This window comes from Ovis canadensis, chromosome 17, assembly GCF_042477335.2.
Source record: "Ovis canadensis isolate MfBH-ARS-UI-01 breed Bighorn chromosome 17, ARS-UI_OviCan_v2, whole genome shotgun sequence".
Lineage (NCBI taxonomy): Eukaryota > Metazoa > Chordata > Mammalia > Artiodactyla > Bovidae > Ovis > Ovis canadensis.
In genome coordinates, this window is record NC_091261.1 from 78,529,332 (window position 1) to 78,555,433 (window position 26,102).

General features: G+C 43.4%; 1 protein-coding gene across 1 annotated transcript; it reads left to right on the forward strand.

Moving 5' to 3' along the window:
* Nucleotides 1-13,518: 13,518 nt before the first annotated feature.
* CCDC117 (coiled-coil domain containing 117) lies at nt 13,519-24,387 on the forward strand. Its single transcript, XM_069557179.1, has 5 exons — nt 13,519-13,830; nt 14,528-14,581; nt 18,437-18,661; nt 19,106-19,243; nt 21,472-24,387. The coding sequence occupies exons 1-5, from the start codon at nt 13,649-13,651 to the stop codon at nt 21,707-21,709; spliced, it is 837 nt and encodes a 278-aa protein (XP_069413280.1). The 5' UTR covers nt 13,519-13,648; the 3' UTR covers nt 21,710-24,387.
* The last annotated feature ends 1,715 nt before the right edge of the window (nt 24,388-26,102 follow it).

Sequence of the window (26,102 nt, forward strand, 5' to 3'; positions counted from 1 at the left end):
AATCTATTCCTGGACAGTTGCTCTCCTGTCACCCGAAGCAGCTTCTTTCCCCTTTTCGATCTTTGGAAATTCAGTTTAAAGTTCTTGATTCATTTCCAGAAGAAAAAAAAATTTTTTTTAAGTCTCTGGATCAAGGAAGATTAAAATAGAAAATTCTGAGAAACAGCATTCAAACTCTTAGAACTGCTTGTTTATAAATGAAAAAAATTCACAGTTCTGAACCAAGGTTTAAATATTACTCCTAGAGCTTAAAACTGCAGCTCCTAGGCATTTCCTGGTGGTCCAATGGCTAAGACCCTGCACTCCCAAGGCAGGAGTCACGGGATCAAGCCCCGGTCAGGGAACTGATCCCATATGCTGCAACTAAAGATCCTGCATGGTACTATTTGGCATAGCCAAATAAATAAATTTTTTTAAAAAAATTTTTTAAGAAAAACTGGCATTCTTTTGCATCTTCCCTCATCACTGTCTTAAGAATTTATATCTTGTGAATCCAGTTATACTCAGTTAACGTTTCAGGATTTATGGATCTTTCTAAAGGCAAATGAACCACAGCAGCTGTCTGGCTTAATGGTATTTAGGAATATCAGCACAATCTCCAAGCCCCCATAATTTACAAGAAGAATGAGTTACTTGTCTGAACATGCACAGGAAGTCCTTTAAGTAAATAATTACAAAGCAAGCAAAGTCCTGATTAGAGTGGGTGCTTCTGCTAAGAAGGAAATGAAAGGAATATTCGAAATATGCCTGTAGACAATTTTCTGTCCTTCCTCAGAACAAAGATCAAGACTGAAACTATCCGACCACAAAAATCAGATCCAACGAATTTGCTTCGAATGACATTTTTGGCAGCACTTCAAAGAAACTTCCCCTTACCTATTGCCATTGGCTAGAAAGGCCTCCCAGCAAACCATTTCTGATCAGGGGAATAGATAGAATATTTCTGGGATTTCCTTGGTGGTCCAGGGGCCAAGACCCTGCGCCTCCAATGCAGGCGGCCCGAGCTCAGTTTCCAGTTAGGAAACCATCCCGCGTGCCGAAACCACAAGTTTGCATAGCACAACCAAATATTCTGCATGCTGCAACTAAGACCTGGGCGCAGCCAGGCAAGCAATTTTTTAAAAAAAGAAGACTTTATTTCTGAGACATGGTTTCCCCTCTCTTCCAAATTCTTTCCCTTGTAGTCTAAACTCCAAGTATAGCCAAACTTCTCAATCCAGAAGCCCGTTCAAGTGTTCCCTGACAAAGTCCTCTAGAGGGATCCTTCTAGACCTCTGAAAGCTTAGCAGTCCTACTTGGGTTAACATTTCTGACCGAGGGAAGGAAATTAAGCACCTACCTCCCAGCCCCACATGGCTCCTAATATAATGATAGAACAAGTCAAGGGGTTGAGTAATTTGTGACCGTTTGCCCTGGTGTCAGGTGAACCTGGTGTTATGGACAGAACGTGGCTCCCCAAAATCTGTATGTTGAAGCCCTACTTGCCCTGTGGCTGTATTTGGAGATGGTGCCTCTAGGGAAGTAATTAAGGATAGATGAGGTTGTAAAGGTGAAGCCCTGATCTGACAGGATGAGTGTTCTTACAAGAAAAGACAACAGAGAGCTCCCTTGCTCAGTCTTTTCACAGTTATGCCCAGGGAAAGGCCCCAACAGAAAGCCAGGGAGACGCTCACTGTCTATAAACCTACTGAAACTGGCCCTGATGGCAACCTTGATCTTGGGCTTCCAGCCTCCAGACCGTGAGAAAATTAACTTCTGTTGCTTAAGACACCCAGTCTGTGGTATTTCGTTACAACAGCCTGAGTAGATTGTTAATAATATGCCTGGTTTTGAATTCCAGCTCTGCCGCTAATTTGCATGAGTCCACAGTTGTGCTAAGCTTCATTTCCTCATCTTCAAAACAGTGATGATAGGGGCTTCCCTGGCGGTCCAGTGGTTGAGACTGTGCTTTCAATGCAGGGGTGGGGGGTGCGGTTTTGATCCCTGGTCGAGGAACCAGGATCCCACATGCCACGGTGTGGCCAAAAAACGAACAAAATCACACCTACACAGTAATTCAGTACGTTCCTTCAGAACTCCCGGTAGATGTGAAAGCCCACAAGAGTATGAGTGGCCGGCCTTCCTATTGGCTTTCTTCTAATGCCCAGTGCAACGGCCAAAACAATAAAGGTGATAAAGATATCAGCACCACACTCACACGGTTGTTGTAAAGAGTAAATGGAATAAATTGTCTATGCAAACTGTTTAGCACAGTGCACCGCACATAATCACTCAAATGTGATTTTTTAAATGATAATGACTTCTTTGGTTTTTATTTTGCAACAAACTCATGCTTTTCGCTACAGAGTAAAATATTATCCTTTCAACAGAGTTTCAAGCACCTACTTTGTGTAAGAGAATGCTGGAACCTGAGAAAGTAACAAAAAACAGTGAGATGCTTTCTATTTGGGGAGAGGACTTTCAACACCGACAACCAAAACAATGATAAAAGTTCCCATTTACTGTGCAGTGACTGTGTGCCAGGCACTATGGGCAGTACTTTCCATGATTCCATCAAATTAAACCCAATTCCACCCATTTTACAGATGAAGAAACAAGATCACAGAAAGTAAGAGAATTAAGAGCAGGGATTCAAACCCAGGTCTGCCTGCAAAGCCTGTGCTCTGAGGGAGGTTGAACCAGCCATGATTAAGTACCAGCCACGGGTACTGACCAATCTTTACAAGAGGGGCCATGTACCAGGGCCTGTACCATGCCAGCCGAGGCAGGATTTGATCCAAGACCCCGTTTCCAAAGTCTGCTGATACAGCTTCACTGAACCTAGGCAATGATCTTCCCCATTGTGGGAACCAGGGAAGAAGGCTTCAGGGAAGTGGGATCCAGACAAGCAGAGAGAACCTGTGTCGGGTGTCCCCGAGACCACCCTCAGCTTCACGGACTCAGTGGGAGAACCTACGGGACTCTGTATATAGTCCTGTTCATGGCTACAGTTTATCACAGCTGAAGGATACAAAGCCAAAGTCAGCACAGAGAAAAAGCACATGGGATGAAGTCCCACCAAAACAAGGCACAAGCATCCAAGGTTCCTCTCCTAGGGAAGTCACAGAAAACACACTAACTTCCCCCAGCAATAAGCTGTGACCACGGAAGTGTGAAACTGCTGTCTGCAGGGGAGGCTTGTTAGAGACGCAGTACCTAGAGTTTTTCGTAAGTGCTGGTTATGTAAGCACTCTTTGTTTAGCATGTGCCAAAATTCAACTTCCAGAAAGAAAACAGGTATTCAGCATAAACTACATGGCTTGCATGAACAGCATAAATTAAGATCATGGCATCCAGTCCCATCTTTTCATGGCAAATAGATGGGGGGGAGAAAATGGAAATCATGACAGACTTTATTTTCTTGGGCTCCAAAATCACTGCAGATGGTGATTGCAGCAATGAAATTAAAAGAAGCTTGTTCCTTGGAAGAAAAGCTATGACAAACCTAGACAGCATATTAAAAAGCGGAGACGTTGCTTTGCCAACAAAGATCCATATAGTCAGAGGTCCAGTAGTCACGTACAGATGTGAGAACTGGACGATAAAGAAGGCTGAACACTGAAGAATTGATGCTTTCAAACTGTGGTGCTGTAGAAGACTTTTGAGAGCCCCTTGGACTGCAAGATCAAACCAGTCAACCCTAAAGGAAATCAACTCTTGAATACTCATTGGAAATACTGATGATGAAGCTGAAGCTCCAATACTTCGGCCACCCGATGCAAAGAGCCGACTCATTGGAAAAGACCCTGATGTTGGGAAAGATTGAAGGCAGGAGGAGAAGGGGACAACAGAGGACAAGATGGTTGGATGGCATCATTGACTCAAAGGACATGAGTTTGAGCAAACCCTAGGAGTCAGTGAAGGACAAGGAAGGCTGGCGTGCTGCAGTCCATGGGGTCACAAAGAGTAGGACACAACTGAGCGACTGAACAACAACGTTGTTGTACAAATAACTTAGGTAGAGTGAGCCACTCTTATCAGTTCTGGAAATAGGGAAAGAGTTGTTCAGTCATGTCCGACTCTTTTTGACTGTAGCCCTCCAGGCTCCTCTGTCCATAGAATTCTCCAGGCAAGCGTACTGGAGTGGGTTGCCATTTCCTCCTGAGGGGGGATCTTCCTGACTCAGGGATCAAACCCGGGTCTTCTGCATTGCAAGCAGATTCTTTACCATCTGAGTCACCAGGGAAACTCCCCAAATCCAAGTTCCCAGGCACCAACCAAGGGCCAACCTTGTAAGCAGGACTTTCTAAGGATGTTCAATCTTAGGATTCCCTGGTGGCTCAGATGGTAAAGCATCTGCCTGCAATGTGGGAGACCTGGGTTCAATCCCTGGGTCAGGAAGATCCCCTAGAGAAGGAAATGGCAACCCACTCCAGTACTTTTGCCTAGAAAATCCCATGGATTGAGGAGCCTGGCAGGTTACAGTCCATGGGGTTGCAAAGAGTCGGACACAACTGAGCAGCTTCACTATAGCTTCACTCAATCTCAGGGCAGCTGAGTTAACTGTCTTCTCCACAGAAGCCACGGGGCAGTCCTGTCACAGTTGAGGGAGTTATATGACCAGTAATCTATAATTGCTAAAGGGCTTTTTGCTATTTGACCACCATCGGACAAAAAGAACAGAGAAGGTGATGGCATCCCACTCCAGTACTCTTGCCTGGAAAATCCCATGGATGGAAGAGCCTGGTAGACTGCAGCCCATGGGGTCTCGAAGAGTCACACATGACTGAACGACTTCACTTTCACTTTTCACTTTCATGCACTGGCGAAGGAAATGGCAACCCACTCCAGTGTTCTTGCCTGGAGAATCCCAGGGACTGGGGAGCCTGGTGAGCTGCCATCTATGGGGTCGCACAGAGTTGGACACGACTGAAGCGACTTAGCAGCAGCAGTGGCAGCAGGCAAAAAGAACGATGCTGCTGAGTGACCACCTAGTGTGTTCAATGACAAGTGACAAACAGCTGCAGCAGACTAAAGCTTTGCTTTGGCAAAGAATTCCTTCGGTTCTGTCACTTTTTATAACATGTTGGTTATATCAGATGGGGCCAGATGAAAAAAGAAAGAGACGACACCATCTTTTCCTTTCTAGGGTCTGCAGTCGGAAGGCAAGAGAAAGTCAGGAGAGTTGAGAGGGGTGAGGGCTCCAGGCAGGAAACACACCGAGCGTTGGCGGTGGAAGGGGCTGCCATCAGAGAGGGGTGAGATCTTGGAGGAATTAGAACATGCACCATCCCAAAGCTGCGGGGTGAAAGGGGAGATGCTACTTGACCCTGGTCCTTGCTGCCATGCTGAGATTCAGAAGCTGTGTTGACCATCTCTGGATTGTTTTTAAGAGAAGCTGAAACTGGGTTTTAACAGGAAATTTCCCTGGGACTGCCCATGGAAACAGACAAGCAGTAAGAGCTAAGTCAGCTGGCGAAAGGAGAGAAGTGAGAAAGGCTTTTGCAGAGGAGGTGATGTGAGAGCAGTAAGGTAAAAAATAAGACAGTTCAGGGACTTCCTGGTGATCCAATGGTTAAGACTGTGCTGCCAACGCAGGACGTCATGAGTTCAGTCCCTGATCAGGGAACTAAGATCCCACATACCAAGTGGTATGGCCAAAAAAATTTTTAAGTAAAAAAATAATAAAGTTCAATGGTTTTTTAAAAAAGGAGACAGCTTATCCGGTGGACTGAGGAAGGAAGTTAGGTTACAAATTATACTTGTGATACAGCAGATTTCAGAGATTCAGACAGAACTGGGTTTTGCATCTGAAAGTTCCTCTTATGTACCATGTAACCTCAAGCAGTTAAGTACATTTTTTTATCTGTAAGACAAGCATAACCATAGCACCAGCCTTGATCATGACAAAGTACAGATATGACATCAAGAGTAAAGAGGATATAAAATAATGCATACGAAGTGCTCAGTACAAGGCCTGGCGATGCACTCAGCAAATATTCGTGGGAAGCACAGAATGACGTGGGAGCAGAGAGGAGCAGCCCCTAACTTTGACCAAGGGTTAGAGGTGGAATCACAGAGGCTTCCTGGAGGTGGTGCCTCATGGTAAGCTGAATCTTGAAGGTTAGAAGGCATTTGCATTTTCTGGTAGGTTAGCAGGAGAAATGGCATGCACGCAAGTGAAGAAGACTCTTACTGCAAGGAGGTGACAGCAAGAGCAAGGAAGGGGTAGGGATGCTGTTGAGAAGGAGGCAGCCAGATCAGGAGGGCATAGACAACTAGAGAAAGAGACACATCCGGAGACTTGGATAGAGCTGACAGCTCTTGGTTTCTGATTGAAGGCAACATGGTGGTGAGGGGACAGTAAGTAGATCCAAGAGCATTCTAGGAAGTGGGACCGTTAGGACTTGGCAGGTAATTGGCTATGGTGAGGGCTGAATAAGGGGACCTCAAGTGCCTGGTGTGAGCACTGGGGGGATGGAGAAGCCTTGACCCAGGAAGAGGAGCTGCAGCTTGGGGTAGGGGCTGAGGGAGGGACTGAGCTCCATTTGGACAGGTTGGGTTTGTGTCCTTGGAACTTCCCGTAGATGTTCAGTAGGCAACTGGAGGACGCCAGCAGCTGAGGAAGAATGTTTGAGCAGGGCAAGAGATCTGGTGGACAGGCATTTAATAAGCACGTTATACTCCCCTTCTCCCTGAATCCTCCAATGGGCCCTTTCAGGCAGGAACTATCACCCCCATTTCATGGACGGAGAAATTAAGGCTTTGAAGAGCAGAGTAGCTGTTTTGAAATTGGAACGTGTGCTGAGGAGATGGTGTATTGAATTAAGAATATGCAGATTATGACCTGCTGAATAACGGGACATAGAACACCACGTGGGGTACCAAGGTAGTTCCCTCAGCATCTGAGCTCCCACTTTGGGGAAGTGAAACCCATGGGGCGTTTTTGATTGAAGGCAAAGTTTCAATATGCCCACACAAAGGAAGTAAGTTACAAGAATTTTTACTTATAGATCCCAGATGGGGGTTGGGGTGGTTTATAATGAGTGGGGGAAGGGCAGTCCTCAGTCTCACCTCAGGAGTGAGCTGGAGATAGAGAGCAGGGTGTGTGCACTCAGTTGCTCAGTCGTGTCCGACTCTTTGTGACCCCATGAACTGTAGCCCGCCAGCCTCCTCTGTCCATGGGATTCTCCAGGCAAGAACACTGGAGCGGATTGCCATGTCCTCCTCCAGGGGATCTTCCTGACCCAGGAATCGAACCCGTGTCTCCTAATTGGAGGCAGATTCTTTACCACTGAGCCACCTTGGAAGCCTCAGAGAGCAGGGAAGCAAGCACTTATTACTTATAAGGTAATTGGGGTGGAGATCACTAATTTTTTATTTAACCGCTTAACTCTTAAGTGGTTACTTTAAAAGGTGCCCTGGGAAAAGCAAAGTGGGAACTGAGCAGCAAGCACCCCAAACTCATGTCCTTATCTAGATGTTCAGACTCTGGGTGTGAGCAGGGTTATCACCCTGTAAAATGTCTGGGCAGCAACTCAGAACTCCATGTGTTTTTCTCATCGTAGAAGAGAGGCCGAGTTCACTAACTCTGTTCTTTTATAAGATTGTTTGGCTTTCCGGGTCCCTTGCTGTTCTGACAGGAGCGTAGTACTGCAGTGTAATTCTGACACTAACCATCTACATCAGACTCACCAGGTTTAAGGGCACAGGACTGGGTCAAACAAGATTTCCCTTATTTCAGATGCCAGCGTCAAGTGGGTCACCTATGCTTATGACAGACCAGCTACAAATCCAGGAGGTTCCCATGACACCTCTTAGGTTCAACAAATGATTCCCAAAATTGAGGGGAAGTTACATTTTGATTACAGCTGCTTTGTAGGGGTACAAACGAAAGGATACATCTTATGTCTAGTATAAGATGTAGTGGGGAGGAGGGGTGTTCCTGAGTGCAGAGTTTCCATGCCCTCTCCCCATGTGTTCAGAGTGCTTCATCCTCCAGCATATCTATGTGTTCATCATCAGAAACCTCCAATGAGCTCTGGCATCCAGTTTTTACTGGGGTTTTACTGTGTAAAACCAGCCTAGACAGCATATTAAAAAGCAGAGATATTACTTTGCCAACAGAGGTCCGTCTAGTTAAAGCTATGGTTTTTCCAGTAGTCATGTATGGATGTGAGAGTTGGACTATAAAGAAAGCTGAGCGCCGAAGAATTAATGCTTTTGAACCGTGGTGCTGGAGAAGACTCTTGGGAGTCCCTTGGACTGCAAGGAGATCCAACCAGTCCATCCTAAAGGAAATCAGCCCTGAATATTCATTGGAACGACTGAGGTTGAAGCTGAAACTCCAATACTTTGGCCACCTGATTTGAAGAACTGACTTATTGGAAAAGATCCTAATGCTGGGAAAGATTGAAGGCAGGAGGAGAAGGGGACAACAAAGGGTGAGATGGTTGGATGGCATCACTGACTCGATGGACATGAGTTTGAATATATTCCAAGAGTTGGTGGTGGACAGGGAAGCCTGGTGTGCTGCAGTCCATGGGGTCGCAAAGAGTCAGACTCGACTGACTGAACTACTGTGTAAATATTGCTGACTGAATCATTGGCCATGTGGTTGGATTCAATCTTCAGTCTCTTTTTTTCTCCCTGGGTGCTGGGCTGGCTCAAAGCCCCAACCCTCTAATCACATAGCTGGTCTTTTTGATGACCAGCCCCCATCTGGGATCACCTCATTCATTAGCATAAACTCAGGAATAACCCATAGAGCTCATAATACACACACACCTATCAGTCAGGTAATTCTCAGGATACAGAAACACCCTCCAGAACCAGAGATAAAGGCCAAAATCTTTTTGTTACACAACAGTTGCATTTCTGTACGAGTTTTAAAATCATTTTGTCAATATCTGCAAAAAAAAGCTAAAATTTTATAAGGATTGCATTGAATCTGCAGATCAATGTGGGGAGTATTCAGTATTAAAACAATATGGGACTTCCCCAGCGGTTCAGTGGTTAGAGCTCTACCTACCAATGCAGGAGGCGTGTTCAATCCCTGATCAGAGAACTAACATCCCACATGTCTCAGGTGCAGCAAGAAAAAAAATTTTTCAATTTAAAAACTATTAAACAATATTAAGTGTTTTGACCCATGAACATAGGCAGATTGTCATTGTCTTTAATTTCTTTCAAATGTTTTATAATTTCAGTGTAAAAGTCACATGCTATTTTGTTAAGAGTTATTCCTAAGTATTTTACTCTTTCTGATGCTCCTGTAAACAAAATTATTTTCTTAATTCCATTTTCAAGATTATTTATTGCTGCTGCTGCTAAGTCACTTCAGTTGTGTCCAACTCTGTGTGACCCCAGAGATGGCAGCCCACCAGGCTCCCCAGTCCCTGGGATTCTCCAGGCAAGAACACTGGAGTGGGTTGCCATTTCCTTCCCAATGCATGAAAGTGAAAAGTGAAAGTGAAGTTGCTCAGTCGTGTCCAACTCTTAGCGACCCCATGGACTGCAGCCCACCAGGCTCCTCCGTCCATGGGATTTGCCAGGCAAGAGTACTGGAGTGGGTTGCCGTTGCCTTCTCTGATTTATGCTAGTGTATAGAAATACAGTTGATTTTTTTAATTTAAATATTGTACTATTTTAAAGTAGAAACAGATATCTTAGTTAATGATTTTAGTGCTTTGATGCAAGAGTTTGGGTTCATAAAATTCTTTCCTGAAACTATCTATCTGCAGACCTGTTCAGCCAGATTTCCCAGAGCAGAGTGCCTCATCCCTAATCTCTGCCCTGACGTCCTTTCAGGGCAGAAAGTCAGCTAGTGCAGTGGCTAATGACCTAATCCTTTTAAAGCCAGATGATGAGTGACATTCTTTAGTTAGCATCTAATTTAATCATCAAAGTAATACTGGCCTTGTATAATGGATTGGGAATTTTTCCATCCTCTTCTATTTTCTGGAAGGATTTGTGAAGGATTGGTGTCAATTTTTCTTTAAATATTCAGTAGACTTCGCTGGTGAAGCCATGTGGACCTGGTCTTTTCTTTGTAGGAAGATTGTTTATTACTAATTCAGTCTCTTATCATAGGCCTATTCAAAATTTGTTTCTTTTGAATCAGTTTTATTAATTTGTTCACGAATTTATCCATTTCATCTAAATTGTCTCATTTGTTGGCATATAGTTATTTGTGGTTTTCCCTTATAATTACCTCGTTCATTCCTGATTTTAATAATTTGAGTCTTTGCTTTCTGTTTCTTGATCTGTCCAGCTAAATGTTTGTCACATTGCATTAGCTTTTTCAAAGAATCAAGTTTCCGTTTCATTCATTTCTCTTGATTTTTAAAAAACTATTTATTTATTTGGCTGCACCAGGTCTCAGTTGCAGCATGTGGGATCTTAGTTCCCCAACCAGGGATGAAACCCATGCCCGCTGCCTTGGAACTGTGGAGTCTTAACCACTGAACTGCCAGGGAAGTCCCTTTTCTATTTTTTATTTATTTCAGCTTTAATCTTTATCACTTCCTCCCTTCTGCTTGTTTTGTATTTAGTTTACTCTTCCTTCTTTCTTTTTGTTTTAAAATAACTTTACTTATTCATTTCTGGCTGTGCTAGTTGTGGCTCACGGGCTTAGTTGCTCCACAGCATTTGGGATCTTCCTGGAGTAGGGACTGAATCTGTGTCTCCTGCACTGAGAGATGGACTCCTTACCACTGAGCCAGCAGGGAGGCCCCCAGATACTGCTTTTGAGAAGGGGGTCCTCTATTTGGAATGTCATTGGCAAGCCCTGAACATATAGGTTTTTCTCTGTCCTATAGAGGTTGTTGTATTTCTTTTAATACATCAATTTTTTTAGGGATTGTGATGGTTAATTTTATGTGTCAGCTTGACTAGGCTAAGTGAGTTTCTGATAGCTGGTGAAATATTATTTCTGGGTGTGCCTCTAAGGATGTTTCTGGAAGAGATTGGAATTTGAATTGGCGAATTGAGTAATACAAATGGCTCTTTGATGTGGGGAGCATCTGCCAATCCACTGGGGGTTCTGGCGGTGGTTTAGTGGCTAAGTCATGTCGGACTCTTGCAACCCCAGGGACTGTAGTCCGCCAGGCTTTTCTGTCCATGGGATTTCCCAGGCAAGAATACTGGAGTGGGTTGCCATTTCCTCCTCCAGTGGATCTTCCTGACCCAGGGATCGAATGGCAGGCAGTCTCCTGCATTGCAGGCTGATTCTTTACCGACTGAGCCATGGGGGCTCTAACAGAACAAAAAGGAGGAGAAAGGGCAAACCGGCTCCCTCCTTCTGCTTGAGCTGAGACATCCATTTTCTGCCCTTGCGCTCAGGCTTTCACACTCAGATATGGACTCACATTAGCAGCCCCCTGATTGGCAGGCCTTCAGACTCAGACTAAATTACATCATTGGCTTTCTGGTTCTCTAGTTATAGAGGGCAGATGGTGGGACTTCTTGGCTTCCGTAACCAAGTGAGTCAGTTCCAATAATAGATCTCCTCTTTTATATATATATATATATACACACACATCCTGTAGTTTCTATTTCTCTGCAGAACCCTGACTAATGCAAGGATCTTTCCTCGAATATGCATTTGGAGGATGCTCAGCAGGGGAAAAAAAGTTTCTATTTCCTTGTAGAAAGTGGTGATGATATAACTAGTTTCAGAAACAATCAAACATTTCCAGAACCACCATTATAATTGTGAGACCTTAAGATTGGTCCTTCACCTCTCTGAATCTTAGCCTCTTATTCTGCAAAGTGGTGATGATGAGAAGCAGTGCCCTAGCACACGTGTATGTTAGTCGCTCAGTTTCGTCAGATTCTTTGTGACCCCGTGGACTATAGACCACCGAGTTCCTCTGTCCATGGGATTCTCTAGGCAAGAATACTGGAGTGGGTTGCCATTTCCTCCTCCAGAGGATCTTCCCGACCCAAGGATCAAACCTGGGTCTCCTGCATTATGGGCAGATTCTTTACTGTCTGAACCACCAGGGAAGTACAGAGTTGTGGTGGAGTTAATGAGAAGCAGTGCCTAGCATAGTGAAAGAAAGTGAAAGTGAAGTCGTTCAGTTGTGTCTGACTCTTTGCCACCCCATGGGACTGTAGCTTACCAGGCTCCTCAGTCCATGGAATTTTCCAGGCAAGAGTACTGGAGTGGGTTGCCATTTTCTTCTCCAGGGGATCTTCCCAACCCAGGGATTGAACCCGGGTCTCCTGCACTGCAGGCAGACGCTTTACCGTCTGAGCCACCAGGGAAGTAAGTGCTCAATAAATGCTCGTTGCTGATGTTTGCTTCTTTCAACTTCTTGTTTTTAACCTCATGTTCTACTCCATCTGGGTTAATATACAATGAGGTGCAATGGACACAAACATTCAGTGCATTGCATCTCATTGTATTGAACATGTTTATTTTAAAAACACTGTCAGCAATTTTCCACCTAGGAATCCATTTACCTGCTTGCAAATATATACAAAAAACTTAGATTTGTCTACACTCAGCCTTACAATGGGGCTTTCCTGGTGGCTCAGACGGTATGAATCCACCTGCAATGCAGGAGACTGGGTTTGATCCCTAGATTGGGAAGATCTCCGGGAGGAGAGCATGGCAACCCACTCCAATATTCCTGTCTGGAGAATCACCATGAACACAGAGGCCTGGCGGACTACAGTCCCATGGAGTCGCAAAGAATAGGACACGACTGAGCTACTAAGCACACACAGCCTTACAATAGAATTCCACTCAACAGTTGAAAAGGAAATGAAGTAGAACTCTATGTGTCCATATGCAACACAAGTATGAGTTCTTGGTGGTCTTTGACTGAAGGGCACTGACTTTGGTATAAGCAACTCAGACTAGACGACGGTGCCGTTTCCCGAGACGGGAAATATGGTCGTGATCAGTGGTTGGGATGGCCAACTCTGCTAGCCCTTTAGCAAGCAGTTGTCTCTGGATGCTCCCAGAGGGAGGCTGGAAGGCTTGCCAGTACCGCTCAGAACTTTGAGGCTTTTCCTGATCTTCCGTGCTGTTTCCTCTAAAGTGTCACCAACTTCATTTACATTAAAACACCGAAGACTCGAGAAGGAAATGGCAACCCACTCCAGTATTATTCTTGCCTGGAAAAGTCCATGAACAGAGGAGCCTGGCGGGCTGCAGTCCATGGGGTCGCAAGGAGTCGGGCACGACTGAGCGACTAACACTATGTGCCAAGAAGTGTTCTTAGAACTTCTAAGGGCTCTAGAGGTTTTAATTCATTTACTTCTCCTATCAATCTTAAGAACATAGGTACTACTGTTTTCAGGTTTTACTACTGAGAAAACTGAGGTACAGAGGTTACTTGACGAGTGAGGACTTGGACCTAAGACCTCTGGTAGGTAGGGCCATCCTCCAGCCCCGAAGACTCGGCCGGGCAGCCATCTTGTTTGTGGTCCTCAAGGACTTCAGCTCCCGGCAGCCCTCGCGCCAGCAGTTCGCCACACACAACAAATCCCGGCGTGCTCCGGGCGGCTTGGGGTGGAGGGTTCTAGAAGGCGTGACGTGGGGTCGGGAAGCGGGCTCAGAGGCGGGTACCTCTCGGCAGTCGCTGTGGCCGCTGCTGCCGGGCCCGGGGACGCGGACGGCCGGGGCCGTGGGCGCAGCCTCCTCGTCTCCCCGGCCATGGCGGCGCTCGGCCGGCCGTTTAGCGGCCTTCCCCTGAGCGGTGGCTCGGACTTCCTGCAGCCGCCGCCGGCCTTCGCCGGTCGGGCCTTCCCGCCGGGGACGGAGGGCGCCGAGCTGGCCCCGCGGCCGGGACTTCGCGCCACCCCGAGCAGCTCCGGCGGGAGCGTGGCGCGCGGACGGTGAGGAGACCGGCGGACGGCGGGGGCGGGTGTAGGCTCTGGCGCGGGCGGGTTGACCCTTTTCGCGACCCTGGTGGGGGCTCTTGAGCCTCAAGTTGCGGATGAGGAGACTGAGCCCCACAGGCGGTTGCCGTAAATCGCGGAGGTCGCACAGCGCGGGGGTCCAGTTCCAACCTCGGCGCGCTTGCGCCGGGAGAAGTGAGGAGAGGTCTGCTCACCCGGGGCGTGCGGAGATGGGAGCAGGACCGACCCGGGCCTGGAGCTGCCCTGGGCGCGCACACGCCTCGCTCCCTCCAGACTGCGGCCCGGCAGCTGTTGTTGGTAACTTTCAGCGACTCTCGGACTCTTGAGTTTCCTCATCCGCAACTTGGGAGAGAAATGGGTCCTTCTAGTGGGATCATAAACTAAAGTGCTCAGCATGGTGCCTGCCTCGATACGTTTTCCCTAGGCTGGTCGCCCCAGTTTATCTCCCCCGGCCTTGACGGAATGAATTTAGCTTTCAGTGTGATTTTGTCAGGACCAGCCAACACTTTTACCTGACTGACCGTGTGACCTGTATATCCATCCCACAGGGCAAGGGAGGGGAGAGCTGATAGTGGGGTGGGCAAGATTGTCGGAGCCTGAATTTGGATGCTGAATGTACCAGCTCAGTAAATTTCTCAACTGACTGAGTTTGTTTGTTTGTTTGTTTTAACAGTATTTCAACTCACTGTAGAAAGAAACACAAGCGAGAGGAGGAGGAGGATGATGAGTAAGTTTCAAGTGCTTTTTAAGTCACTTAATGGTCACTTAATTTAACCTATTTTATATGCATAACTATTTGTTTTTGAGTGAAAAGGTGGAACATTAGGTGTCTCTGAAAGGAGGCCCAAGGAACTGACATCACGGGTTGCCTTTTAGAGAAGTGAGCTGGGCAGGTCAGAGGGAAGCTTGTTACTGCATAAGCGATTGTCATGTTTGAACTTTGAGGCACATGAGTATTATTACATGCACAAAATTTAAAAAAATTCCCAGAAGGCAAAATCTTATGCTCCCAGTTTTCCCAGAGGGTTATCCTTATTGCCTGTTTTCCTTTAAGGAAGATAATGTAAAAATGTGCAAGTTTATAGCTGTATAATTCTGGGGTTTTACATTTAATAGTAACATACTGTTAACACTGCAACACTGGTGTTTTCATTTTACTCTCCTGTAGCTTGTTACATATGGACACATAGAGTTCTATCTCATTTGTTTTTCAACAGTTGAATGGAATTCCGTTGTAAAGCTAGGAATAGGTAATTAACCAGTCTCCCGGTGATGGAGTTTGAGGTGATGGAGTTTGAGTTTAATACTAACAAATCTAAAGTGACTGTTCTTAAGTTATTTGTCTTTGTAATTAGATAAATGGATTCCTAGATGGGAAATTGCTCAATCTTTAAATGTATGCATTTTGAATTTTAAACAAGAGTTGTTGGCAGTTTATACTCCTTTAAACTTAGGGAATGTGTGTTTCTCCATCTTCTCATCAGAATTGTATTTTCAAACTTTTTGATCACCTCTTAACTGATAGGGAAAATACTGCATGTTATAGGCAGGCAGTCTAAAAAAGAAAATGAGTAAAAGACTTCCCCAAAGAGGATATCAAAATGACCAAACAAATGAAAAGATACTTGACCTCATCAGTCTTTAGGGAAATGCATATTAAAAGCACAGTGAGAAACTACTCCACTACCAGATATTCGAGGGTTCTGTAACACCAGGAACTCACAGACACTATTGGATAAGAATGTAAATTGCTACAACACTTTGGGAAACAGTTTTGAATGAGTTGAAGGCACACATACCCATTTACCCAGCAGTTCTTTTTTTGACTATGCATGCTCATCAGAAGACATGTACAAGAAAGTTTATGGCATCCTTGTTCATGATGGGTCAAAATTAACAGTATCTGGACATAATAAATTTTTCCTGAGTTTAGTTCAGCAAAAAAGAAACACTGAACCACACGTACCAACCCAGATGTGTCTTATAAGCATAGTAGGAACAAAAGAAACATAGCACGAATGTATACATAGTCAGTATAATTCCTTATATAAGGGTCAAAACCAGGCAGAACTAAAAGCTTTTAATATTGCATATTTATATGCATGATAATGTGTATTTTTTTTTTAATGAAATGGTTGTAAAAGACTGTGTACTTACAGGGAGGAGGGAATAGAGTACCATTTAGGGATGCTGATGGCATTCTGTATCTTGAATATTACTTTCATGGATTTCTGTTTTATAATTATTATACGTATTTTTATGAGTACAAGCCTTTTATAATTAAAGAAATTAGATCACTTTTAATTTATGTTTTGTAAATTATATGCGATTTTGAACATCTTTTTCATTAAGCCATCTTTTCCTTTAAGCCATTTGTGTTTCATTTTGGGTGAATTCTTCATGTTTCTGCAGATCTTTTATTGACTTATTGGTCTTTTTTATGTATGTTGTGTTTTCCCCAGATTTGTTGTCTTTCAGCTTTTGTGTGATTTATTATTTTTTTTTGCCAACAGAAACTTTTAATTTTCTCACCAGGTTAATACATAGACCTACAAGACAGTAGATTTGAAAGTTGCCTCAGTTTAAAAAACCATCTGAGACTTCTCTGGTGGTCCAGTGGTTAGGACTCCATGCTTCCAATGTAGGGGGCAGGGGTTTGATTCCTGATTGGGGAACTAAAATCCTGGATGTCACGTGGCATGGCCAAAAAATTTAAAATAAAAAACCTCTAGACCAGACAACATTTACCTTCTTTATAGCTTTGGGATTGCTGTGGATGCACAAGGACCTCTTTGCTTTTATCTTTTGAAAGTGTGGAAGTGTTTGTTGTTTAGTCACGTCCAACTCTTTGCGACCCCACGGACTGTAGCCCAAGACTCTCCTCTGTCCACGGAATTCTCCAGGCAAGAATATTGGAGTGGGCCATTCCCTTCTCCAGAAGATCTTCCTGACCTAGGGATGAAACTGAAGTCTCCTGAATCGCAGGCAGATTCTTTACTGTCTGAGCCACCAGGGAAGTTTCCCAGGAGATTATTAAATAATTCTAATGTCATAAATAAAAAATTTGAAGTGTAAAAACCATTGACTTTGAAAGTTAACCATCTTTAATTTGCAGATGGAGAGATTGAGGCCCTGGGAGGATAAGGGACTGGACAGTTGGATGTCGAATGCCCAGAAGTGTGTTGCCTGCTTGCCACTTTAGTGGCTCTTATCAGAACTTTAAAGTCTTTTATGTCCCATTTTCTCTGGGACTTAATCATCATTGATCTCTATAAAGTTGTTCTCCTTCTTAGATGATTTCCTATGTGTATAGCTTTTTCTTCTGTTTTCCAAAACATCGCATACCTTAGAACTATCCAAATATTACAGAAGTGTTTGATTTATGGAGAGGCATTCTTAGTACTTACTTATGAGTTAAAACTAATTATAAGCTAAACATATGATTGATATTGTGCTTGGTGATACCCAGGCAATAACGTACTTTTGGTCTAAATACTCGGAGCAGGGCTGGTTGTCTGTTCAGGACACCCCTCAGTAGTAAAGAATTGGCCTGCAGTGCAGGAACAAGTTCGATCCCTGGGTCAGGAAGCTCCCCAGAGAGGGAAATGGCAACCCTCTTCAGTTATTTGCCTGGAAAATCCCATGGGCAAAGGAGCCTGGCAGGCTGCAGTCCATAAGGTCGCAAAAGAGTTGGACATGACTTAGTGACTAAACAACAACTAAATGTTGGGCATGTTGCAGTGCTTACAAATACTAGTTTGTGTTAAGAGCTTGAGCAGTTGAACTTCCCTAACAAGGCAGGAGGTTTTAGTGAGAATCCCCTATGAAAAGCATAGAGGATACAGCATCTGTCTCTGGGATTTGGTACCCAAAATCCAACTCACCTTATGTGACACTTTAGAGGGGGCACTTTAGTTTTCTACGTTCTTGTTTCCACATGTTTAAAGCAATCTGAATTGAACTCCTATGGTCTCAGTGAAATGTAAAATTTTCTAGAAAGTGAAGATAGTTTATGTTGCAAGCTGGGAGAAAAGTGCACCCCATTAGGCAGGGACCCATACAGCAAATGACAGCCTCTACCATTTTTGGCGAGAACAAAGAAATTAGCAATGTCATCTGCACCTGTAGTACTTGCTGCAGACCTGATGAAGCATGTATTTTTGCCCTAAGGGAATATAGGATGCCTGCAGACCACCTCCTCATATGCCCAGTGTAATGGAGCTGCAGCAGTATGAAAAAGTACGGCTGGCCCTGAATTGCTACTTTGTGATTCTTGGTTTCTTTACTTCCCACTTGACCTTTCCAGAGCTGAGTAAGTAAGAATGACTTTAAGTTCCCATATCAAACACTTCTAATCTGGAAAGGCAAAATCTTGGCAGGTGTAACCTAATTTGACAGATGTTAAGGGAACATCTCAGGGTGGCTGTGAGAATGACAGAAAAGAAAATGTGGGATTTTCCATCTTAAAATCACATACTCTCAGAAGAGGTTTTTCATAGCAGAATTTTATTAGCAATGGCGGTGATACATGTTTCATTTGTATTAGTCAGGATTTTCATTGATTTTTTTTTTTTTTTTTCAGTTGTCCAGTAAGAAAGAAAAGGCTAACTGAAGCAGGGCTCTGTGCTGGTCCTAATGACTGGATTCTTTGTGCACATCAGGATATAGAGGGTCATGGAGTAAATCCGTGCACTAGTGGCCTTTCTGCACCTGGCATGTTAGATGTTATTTGTGAAGAGATGGATCAGACAACGGGGGAACCACAGTGTGAAGTTGCCCGAAGGAGGCTTCAGGAAATTGAGGACAGGTAAATGGGCCGCATATCCGGCTGGCTTCTTGTTGTTCCTATGTAACATCTCCTCTCTTTCAAGTTGGTCTAATTCATCATTTGGTGATTCCTTAATCCTCAGCCTGTCAAACTATAAAAATCAAGAAGCTTACAGTATGCACTTTAAATGTTAAAGTAAGCATTTTTCATAAAATTGTACTAAATATTTTCATTTGCTATGTCTGAATATTAATTTTTTGGTTTATGAGGGTTTTAGCCTTCAAATTTGATATCTTTTTTATCAAATGTTGAACAGCTCTTGTGTATATACTTATTTCTCTCCAAAGTAGAGTTTAATACTTTACTTGACCTTCTGCTGTAGCACCTGTTGAGTTTATCCTTTTTTATTTTAAAAATTTTGTCCAATTAATAGAATATATGTTTAACCAAATAATTTTTTTCTTTGTGTCTGCCTTTGTTTAGAATAATTGACGAAGATGAAGAAGTTGAAGCTGACAGAAATATTAACCGTCTCCCCAGCCTTGTCCTTTCTGATACCATGAAAACAGGTTTGAAGAGGGAATTTGATGAAATCTTTACAAAAAAAATGATTGAGTCCATGTAAGTTTTGGTTTCTGGTTTCCATTCAACTCTGATCTTTGTTAAAAGTTCTTTTAAATTTCTTTTTGGCTGTGCTAGGTTTTCGTTGTTGTGCACAAGCTTTCTCTAGTTGCAGCAGCTGGGGCTGCTCTCCAGCTGTGATGCTTTCTTGTTGCAGAGCACGGGCTCTAGGGTGCACAGGCTTCAGTGGCTGTGTTGCATGGCTTGACCCTCAGCTTGTGAAATACTGCTCCAGGGGACTGAACCCATGTCCCCTGCATTGGCAGTCAGATTTTTTACCCCTGGACCACTAGGGAAGTCCCCAGTTACGATCTTAAAAGGAAGGCTCATTGTCTCTAAACACTTTCTGATCACCAACCGAGTGAAAGCTCAGTAGGTTTTATGTTTAGCCCAGGTTGGAGACCTTTTCTTAGTTCACTGGGGTGAGTGGAATGCTATGCAAGTGGGAATTGGAAGTTCACAGGAGTGGCTGCCTTGCTATTTACCCCTGGGTGGTTTTGAAGTCTGGAAATTCACTCATAGTCTAATACTTGGGGATGGGAGGATTAGCAAGAAAGAAACCATTCTCTCAAATTACTGTGATAGGTTGTAGGAACCACACTTGAAAACTACCTGTTTACGTAGCTCTCTGTTATCTTGGACCACCATTAAGACCTTGGAAAAAACTGAAAAGTTTACCAGCAGTCAAAAAAGTTATCACAAAGGCCACAGTCTAGAGCTCATACTTCTATCTCACAGTGTGTGGCCCCTCAGGCCTTTAGCTCTAAGAGCCATTTTGCTCTTCATTTAGACCATTTGATGAGCTCACTTACCTGGTTTCCTCTGCCATCAGAGTAGAAAACAGACAGCAAGTGAGAGCAGAATAAACTCATGGCTGGTGGGCAGTGACAGCACAGTGTAAGGACAGTAGGGGAAGTGGAAGCGAGCGTGAGACCCTGAAAGCAGCGCAGCCTGGGCCCATCGACGTAAAACTGACGGTAGCCTGTAATTAATGAGAATGATTTCGGTGGGCTCAAGTGGCCCTTACTCTGTAAAATACAGTTGTCTCTCAATATCCATGGGGGATTGCTTCTAGGACCCCTACAGATACTAAAATCCTGGGATGCTTGCGTCTCTTATATAAAATGGTCCAAATCAAAACCCCATAGATATGGAGGGCCAACTGTAGTAGGCAAGATATAAAGTACCCTGTAGGTGTTTTCCTAGAAAAGACTTTGAATAGACTTGGAACTGTGAGAGTTAAGTGTCAGATATCTGAAAACTTCTCTTAGGCTACCAGTCCTACTGGTACTAGGTAGATGATTGTCTTTAGACACTGTGGTTTCTCCTACTGCTGGATGTTAGCCCATGGGGGTTTTGCATTAGCCTCCTAGCTTGAGCTTATAATTAACTACCCAGCCCTGAGGGTGGGTAAATAGTTTAGCCACGAGTAAGCAGGTCACATTGCCCTCCAGTGTAAAGCATTGGCACTCTGCTCTTGGTAGTTTTCCAGAAGCTAACCTTTGTGGGGTGTTCCTCATTGTGTTTTATTTTGCCTTGCGCTTGGGTCCCAGAAACCATCAAACCACCACTAGATGAAATAGGTTGGGGTGTGGTAGACACAGATAGTGGCTTATTGCACAAAGCATTATATACTTCGTAGCTGTACTAATAAGCAGAAGGCTTGCTGAGGTATTTTTAGTGTGTTTAGCCAGTGTTTCTTTTTATTTATAATGGTTTAGTACAAGATAATAACTGACATCTGCTAATACCACAATTTAAGAAGAAACTATAATGTTAAATCAAGGGCCTCTGTTTTTCATATTGAACATTTATATTCTAATCACAGCATTCAGTGCAGCCAGTTGCTTTGCTTACAATGTGTGCAGAACTCTAAAATTTTATGTACTTGAGTGGCCTTTGTAAAGATAAGTTTGGATTGTCATAATTCTCCTATTTTTATCACATCGCATCCGGTTTTGTTTTTTATTTTATTTTTTTGGCTGCCCAGATCTTAGTTGCGGCACGCAGCATCTTTTAGTTGCAGCATGTAGGATCTAATTCGGTGAACAGGAGTGGAACCTGGGCCCCTGCATTGGGAGTGTCTTCCCAATATGGAGCCCCTGGCCCACCAGGGAAGTCCTCCCATAAATTTTTATATACTAGGTAGCAAACATTGGTTTTTCACCCTATGTCTTTTATTTCTGCTTTGTAAAGTTCTTGATACAAATATATATTTCCTGTCTTAGGAGCCGTCCTTCCATGGAGCTTGTGCTCTGGAAACCTCTCCCTGAACTCCTTTCTGATAAGCCAAAGCCGTCATCTAATGCTAAGAACTACACAGGAGAGAGCCAAACTAAGCATGCAGCTGCTGGCACTGCCTTTCCTCAAAGAACTGAACTGTTCTTGGAACCTCGGCCAACAGGGTTGCCTGTTTACAATAGTTTGGAGACAGCTGCTTGCACAGAAGAGGAGATGGAACTCTAGAAACCAGTTTCTACACTAAAGTTGTCACGTTGCAGAGGCTTATGTGTTCAGTCATGAGCCTGCTTGTACAATATAGGGACTTGAAAGTTTGGAAACGGGTGTAATATCTCCACCTGTGATTTGGGGTGGGACTCTGATTTGGGGTAGCCATTTCTTCAACTTCTTGCCAAGGAAACTTGTCTCAAGGGAAAAGCAGTTTTCTAGGGGGCTTATTAAAGGAATGTGAGAGTACATTCTGCAGAGTCAAGTGTAGAAGCCGTATGTGACTTTTAAGTAATCTGTCACATTGTCTAAGTCATTCAGATACTTGGAGAATATTCAGACACTTGAGTTGAAAAAGATGCATTAAAAAAAAAAGAGTACTCTCCCTGCTACAACTGTGCCCTGACAGTTGAGCCACAACTTCAGATAAATGAGCTCTGTTTATAATGGTGACTAGATATTACTGGGGAGGAGGAAGGTGACAGTAGCTTAGGCCTATTGCTGGGGAATTTACGAGGCTCTGAAACTTGTGTATTAGTTGTCAGTTCAGTGTAGCTTTATTGATTAAATAGCCAGTAGTGCTGTGGCTCCCCTCCTTGCCTCTGGCAGTGCCGTGGAAAACAAAACAAAATGTTTTCCTCGGAGGCTTTTTACCCTGTGCTCCTGTGGCCCCTCAGTTTCCCCCGCATAATCGGTAAACCCAGCTCTTCAGCGATGTTTACAGCCTAATTAACTTTGAGTGATAGTTGAGAAGATTGTGAGGTAACCAGTGTGTGAACTGGCTCTGGGAGAAGCATCCTTAGATAATCCTGAGGAAGTGCCGTATCAGCTCAGCCCAGCATGTTATTTCAGTAGTTATAGAAATGTGCCTGTAGAAGCAAGTTGTTTTTTGGGTTTTTTTAATGTTAATTTAGGAAACGTTGACTGAATAATTAACTGAGCACATGCAAGTGACATTGAGATTTACTGAAATAGCCAGTTTGCCTGGTGCTTCAACTCTTTGTGCAGTAAGCCTAGAAGTTAACTAGAGAATAGCTTCCTGCCTGCCAGAAATCATCCGGAGGACCCTACCCAGGCTCAAGGTGTCCTCTTGAGAGTAACCAGGATTGAAGTATTTTTTTTCTCAGGAACAGCTCTTCTGCCTTGGCAAGGACTCAGTAGTACAAAGTAAAGTGACCGTCCCTTTAGTGCTACAGAATACCCACTATAACTTATTAAATGAGTGTAATACTGGCCCTTTTTATCAGACAGCAGACCACCCCAGTTCTTTTTGTTTTGTTTTCTGGGTTTCTTTTCTTTAGTAGGAATCACATACCTTGTATAGAAAAAATGGTTTAAGCCAAGTAGAGGTGACTTTAGGAGGCAGCTCCCAGGCAATTTTGAAACCCATGCCGAAGTCCCTCCCCTTGTTACAGATGGCGTAGAAGTCACAAGTCTGTTAACTGGACTGTTTCTTCTGCCTGTAGTTCCTGCTTTTTCTATTTCTGTCTGGATAGTCAGGAAAAGATATAATGTTTAATATTTAAACAAAATATTTAATGTCTACACAGTAAAATTATTCAGACTTCAAACCAGTATTGAAACCAGTTGGAAACCAGCTACTAGTTTCTTAATCTCAGATTTAGAGATGAATGTAAACTGTGTTCTGTTGAAACGTGCACGTGTTTGATTCACGCCATGTCAGCTGCCTCTAGGTCATTGTTTAATGGGACCAACTTGTAACATTTGTAGCCTTAAAGAAGTCTCCAGATAAAAAGTTAGTTCTGCTACAGCTCATAAAGAGGAAGTGACTGCCTGGAATTTGGAGTTAGTCCCAGTGTTGAGGTGAAGAAGAGATGACAGTTTTCCAAAGGACACACACACACTTACACTGTCCTCTATAGGGGGGTTGGACAGGCCTGGGGTCCAGGTCTGTACAGTGAACAGTAGGAAAGAGCTCTCTGAACAAGGCTCTGATACCAAGGCTTTATATAGGAGAGAACTAGCAGGATTCTATTAATTGAAATCCAGGCAGAACTTGTTTCAGGAGTTACTTTTATCTGACACGATCATCATTTCTGCGGGAAACATGGATGTTCAGTGCACCTTTTTAAACCCGCATTCGTTTGTACAAAAATTTTCTTCATCCTTGTGGTGCTTACTCATCTGAGCCGTCTCCACAGGCCCCATGACTTGCTTTGTTTCCCTTTTTGTAGGGTAAGGCTTTTGTTTTTGCCTTAAGGTTTCCCTCGGGAATTAACAGGTCTTTTCATTTTGTAAAACTTTTACAGCATGGATCAAACATTGGCTTACTGTGCTAATGTGTGATGAGAAAAGGTTATCTAAAGCAGGTGAGCTTTAATGAACAAATGTGTATTTCCTCTGAGTTTGATTAGGGTGTGTGTGGTTTTGTTTTTAATTAATATGAAGAAAGTAAGTCCAGTTCTCACAGATATTAATCAAAAATTGCTACTCATTCTTGAAAAGGTGCAAATGTCCAATTAAAAAAAAAAGGGTGGTAGCTCTAACCATGAGAAGAATGTTTACCAGCAGGTTCATTGATTATTTTGGATCTGGAACTTGGCTTTGTTTTTTAAATAGTGATAAGAATGGTGGAATACTAGGAAAGTTCTGGAAGATGCTGTCAGTTTTACTTTAAAATGAGAATCTGGTGTTTCTGTATTTTATTGTTTTCAATAAAACTTAAGTGTTTTGGACTTTTTGAGGTATTTGTATTTCTGCATTTAAGTAAATTGAAATCAGCAAGTTTGGGAAAGTCCAGGAAGTAGGAAAAGTCCTTAATGTTCAGTAACATGGTCTTCCCTTTCTTGAGTTGACAGGTCACTGGGTGGCAGTATTGCCTGCATGTTTACAACCATTATTGGATAAACGTGGATCCCTATTTGTGGGTGGGCAGAGTTTTTGATGCAGTTACCTTTTTTACCGGAATTGAAAATCACAGCTAAAAGTTACCTAATTTATTTTTATAGATTTGAAAACTCAGCCTAAGTAGATAGTGACAATTTAGTATAATCAGTTCACCAGGTCCAGGGCTCTTCCTACTTGACCAGTGGTTTTACATACAGTTTCTTGACAGCAATACCTAACATGTTTAGATTTCATTGAAATAAACTACAGTCAGGTGTAGTTCAGGCAATGTAACTTTAAACACCTTGAGGAAACATATGGTTGTATATATATCTGTTTGGTTCAAATACTCTTACCAGTGGCATTTGAAAGATGAACTTCATGCAGGTAGAATATGGTGGTAGAGGACAGCTCCAGGAGACAGGATGTTGTCTTTAAAAACCGGTTAGCAGGTAAACAAGCCAGTCTTCTGTCCCTTCGTTAACTTTAGAAGTCACGGGATCGACTGAATGTCTTTGAAGATGAGAATTTGATGCCATAAAGTATTCCTGGTGTAGGAATTGCCTCTGCCTACATGTCTGTTCCTACGTTGCCTGTACCCGCAGCACACCTGCTAGAAAAGCAGGAAGGCAGGCACACATTGGTGTTTGAAGGTTCCAGGAATTGGTGTCTAGCCATCTGTCACCTATTTCTTTTATAATCAGAACTATGTACAACCTTTTGCTTTTAATAAGAATCTTGCTTTGGTTTTGTAGAGAAAGATCCTGATTTTCATTTTTTAACTATTCAATTTAGTGTTTCAATATGAAGATACCCTTGAATATCAGGTGTTTTCTCAGGTCTGAGCACAGTGTTTAGTCATTTTCACCCATCTGTGCAGGAAATGAAAACAAATAATCTATACTCTTGTGTGTTATTCCTGTTAATACAGCTGTTTCTTTCATGTGATGTCACTGAATGTAAATTACCTGAACCCCAATCTTCAGATGCTTGTTATATAATTTTGAAAGCTAAAACATATCTGTACCTTTGCCTATGTTGTTGAGTCACTCAGTTGTGTCCAACTCTTTATGACCCCATGGACTGTAGCCTGCCAGGCCCCTCTGTCCATGGGATTTCCCAGGCAAGAATACTGGAATGGATTCCTATTTCCTTCTCCAGGGGATCTTCCCAAGCCAGGATCAAACCCACATTTCCTGCTTGGCAGGCAGATTCTTTACTACAGACACACCTGGGAAACCCACATTTACTTAAATAATCCCTAAATAGATTCTCAGCACTTTTCAGTTCTAGAAAATCAGGTGATCAGGTTTTTAATTGTGGGGGCAGCTGGAAGCACGCTTTCTTATATTTACAAAACAGAACAAGAGTTTAAACTTTGCACTGCTAGGCACTAGGACTGAACTCTGGCTTCAGTGACCATCGATCGTCTTGCCTACTAGTGTGCTTCTGGGCATGCTCCCAGTCACACCAAAGGCATTCCCTTGTATTCATCTACTTGGTTGAAACCATAGCCTGCTGTGCCTTGCCACTTGGGATTCTTTGAACCCCATCTCATTTGGTC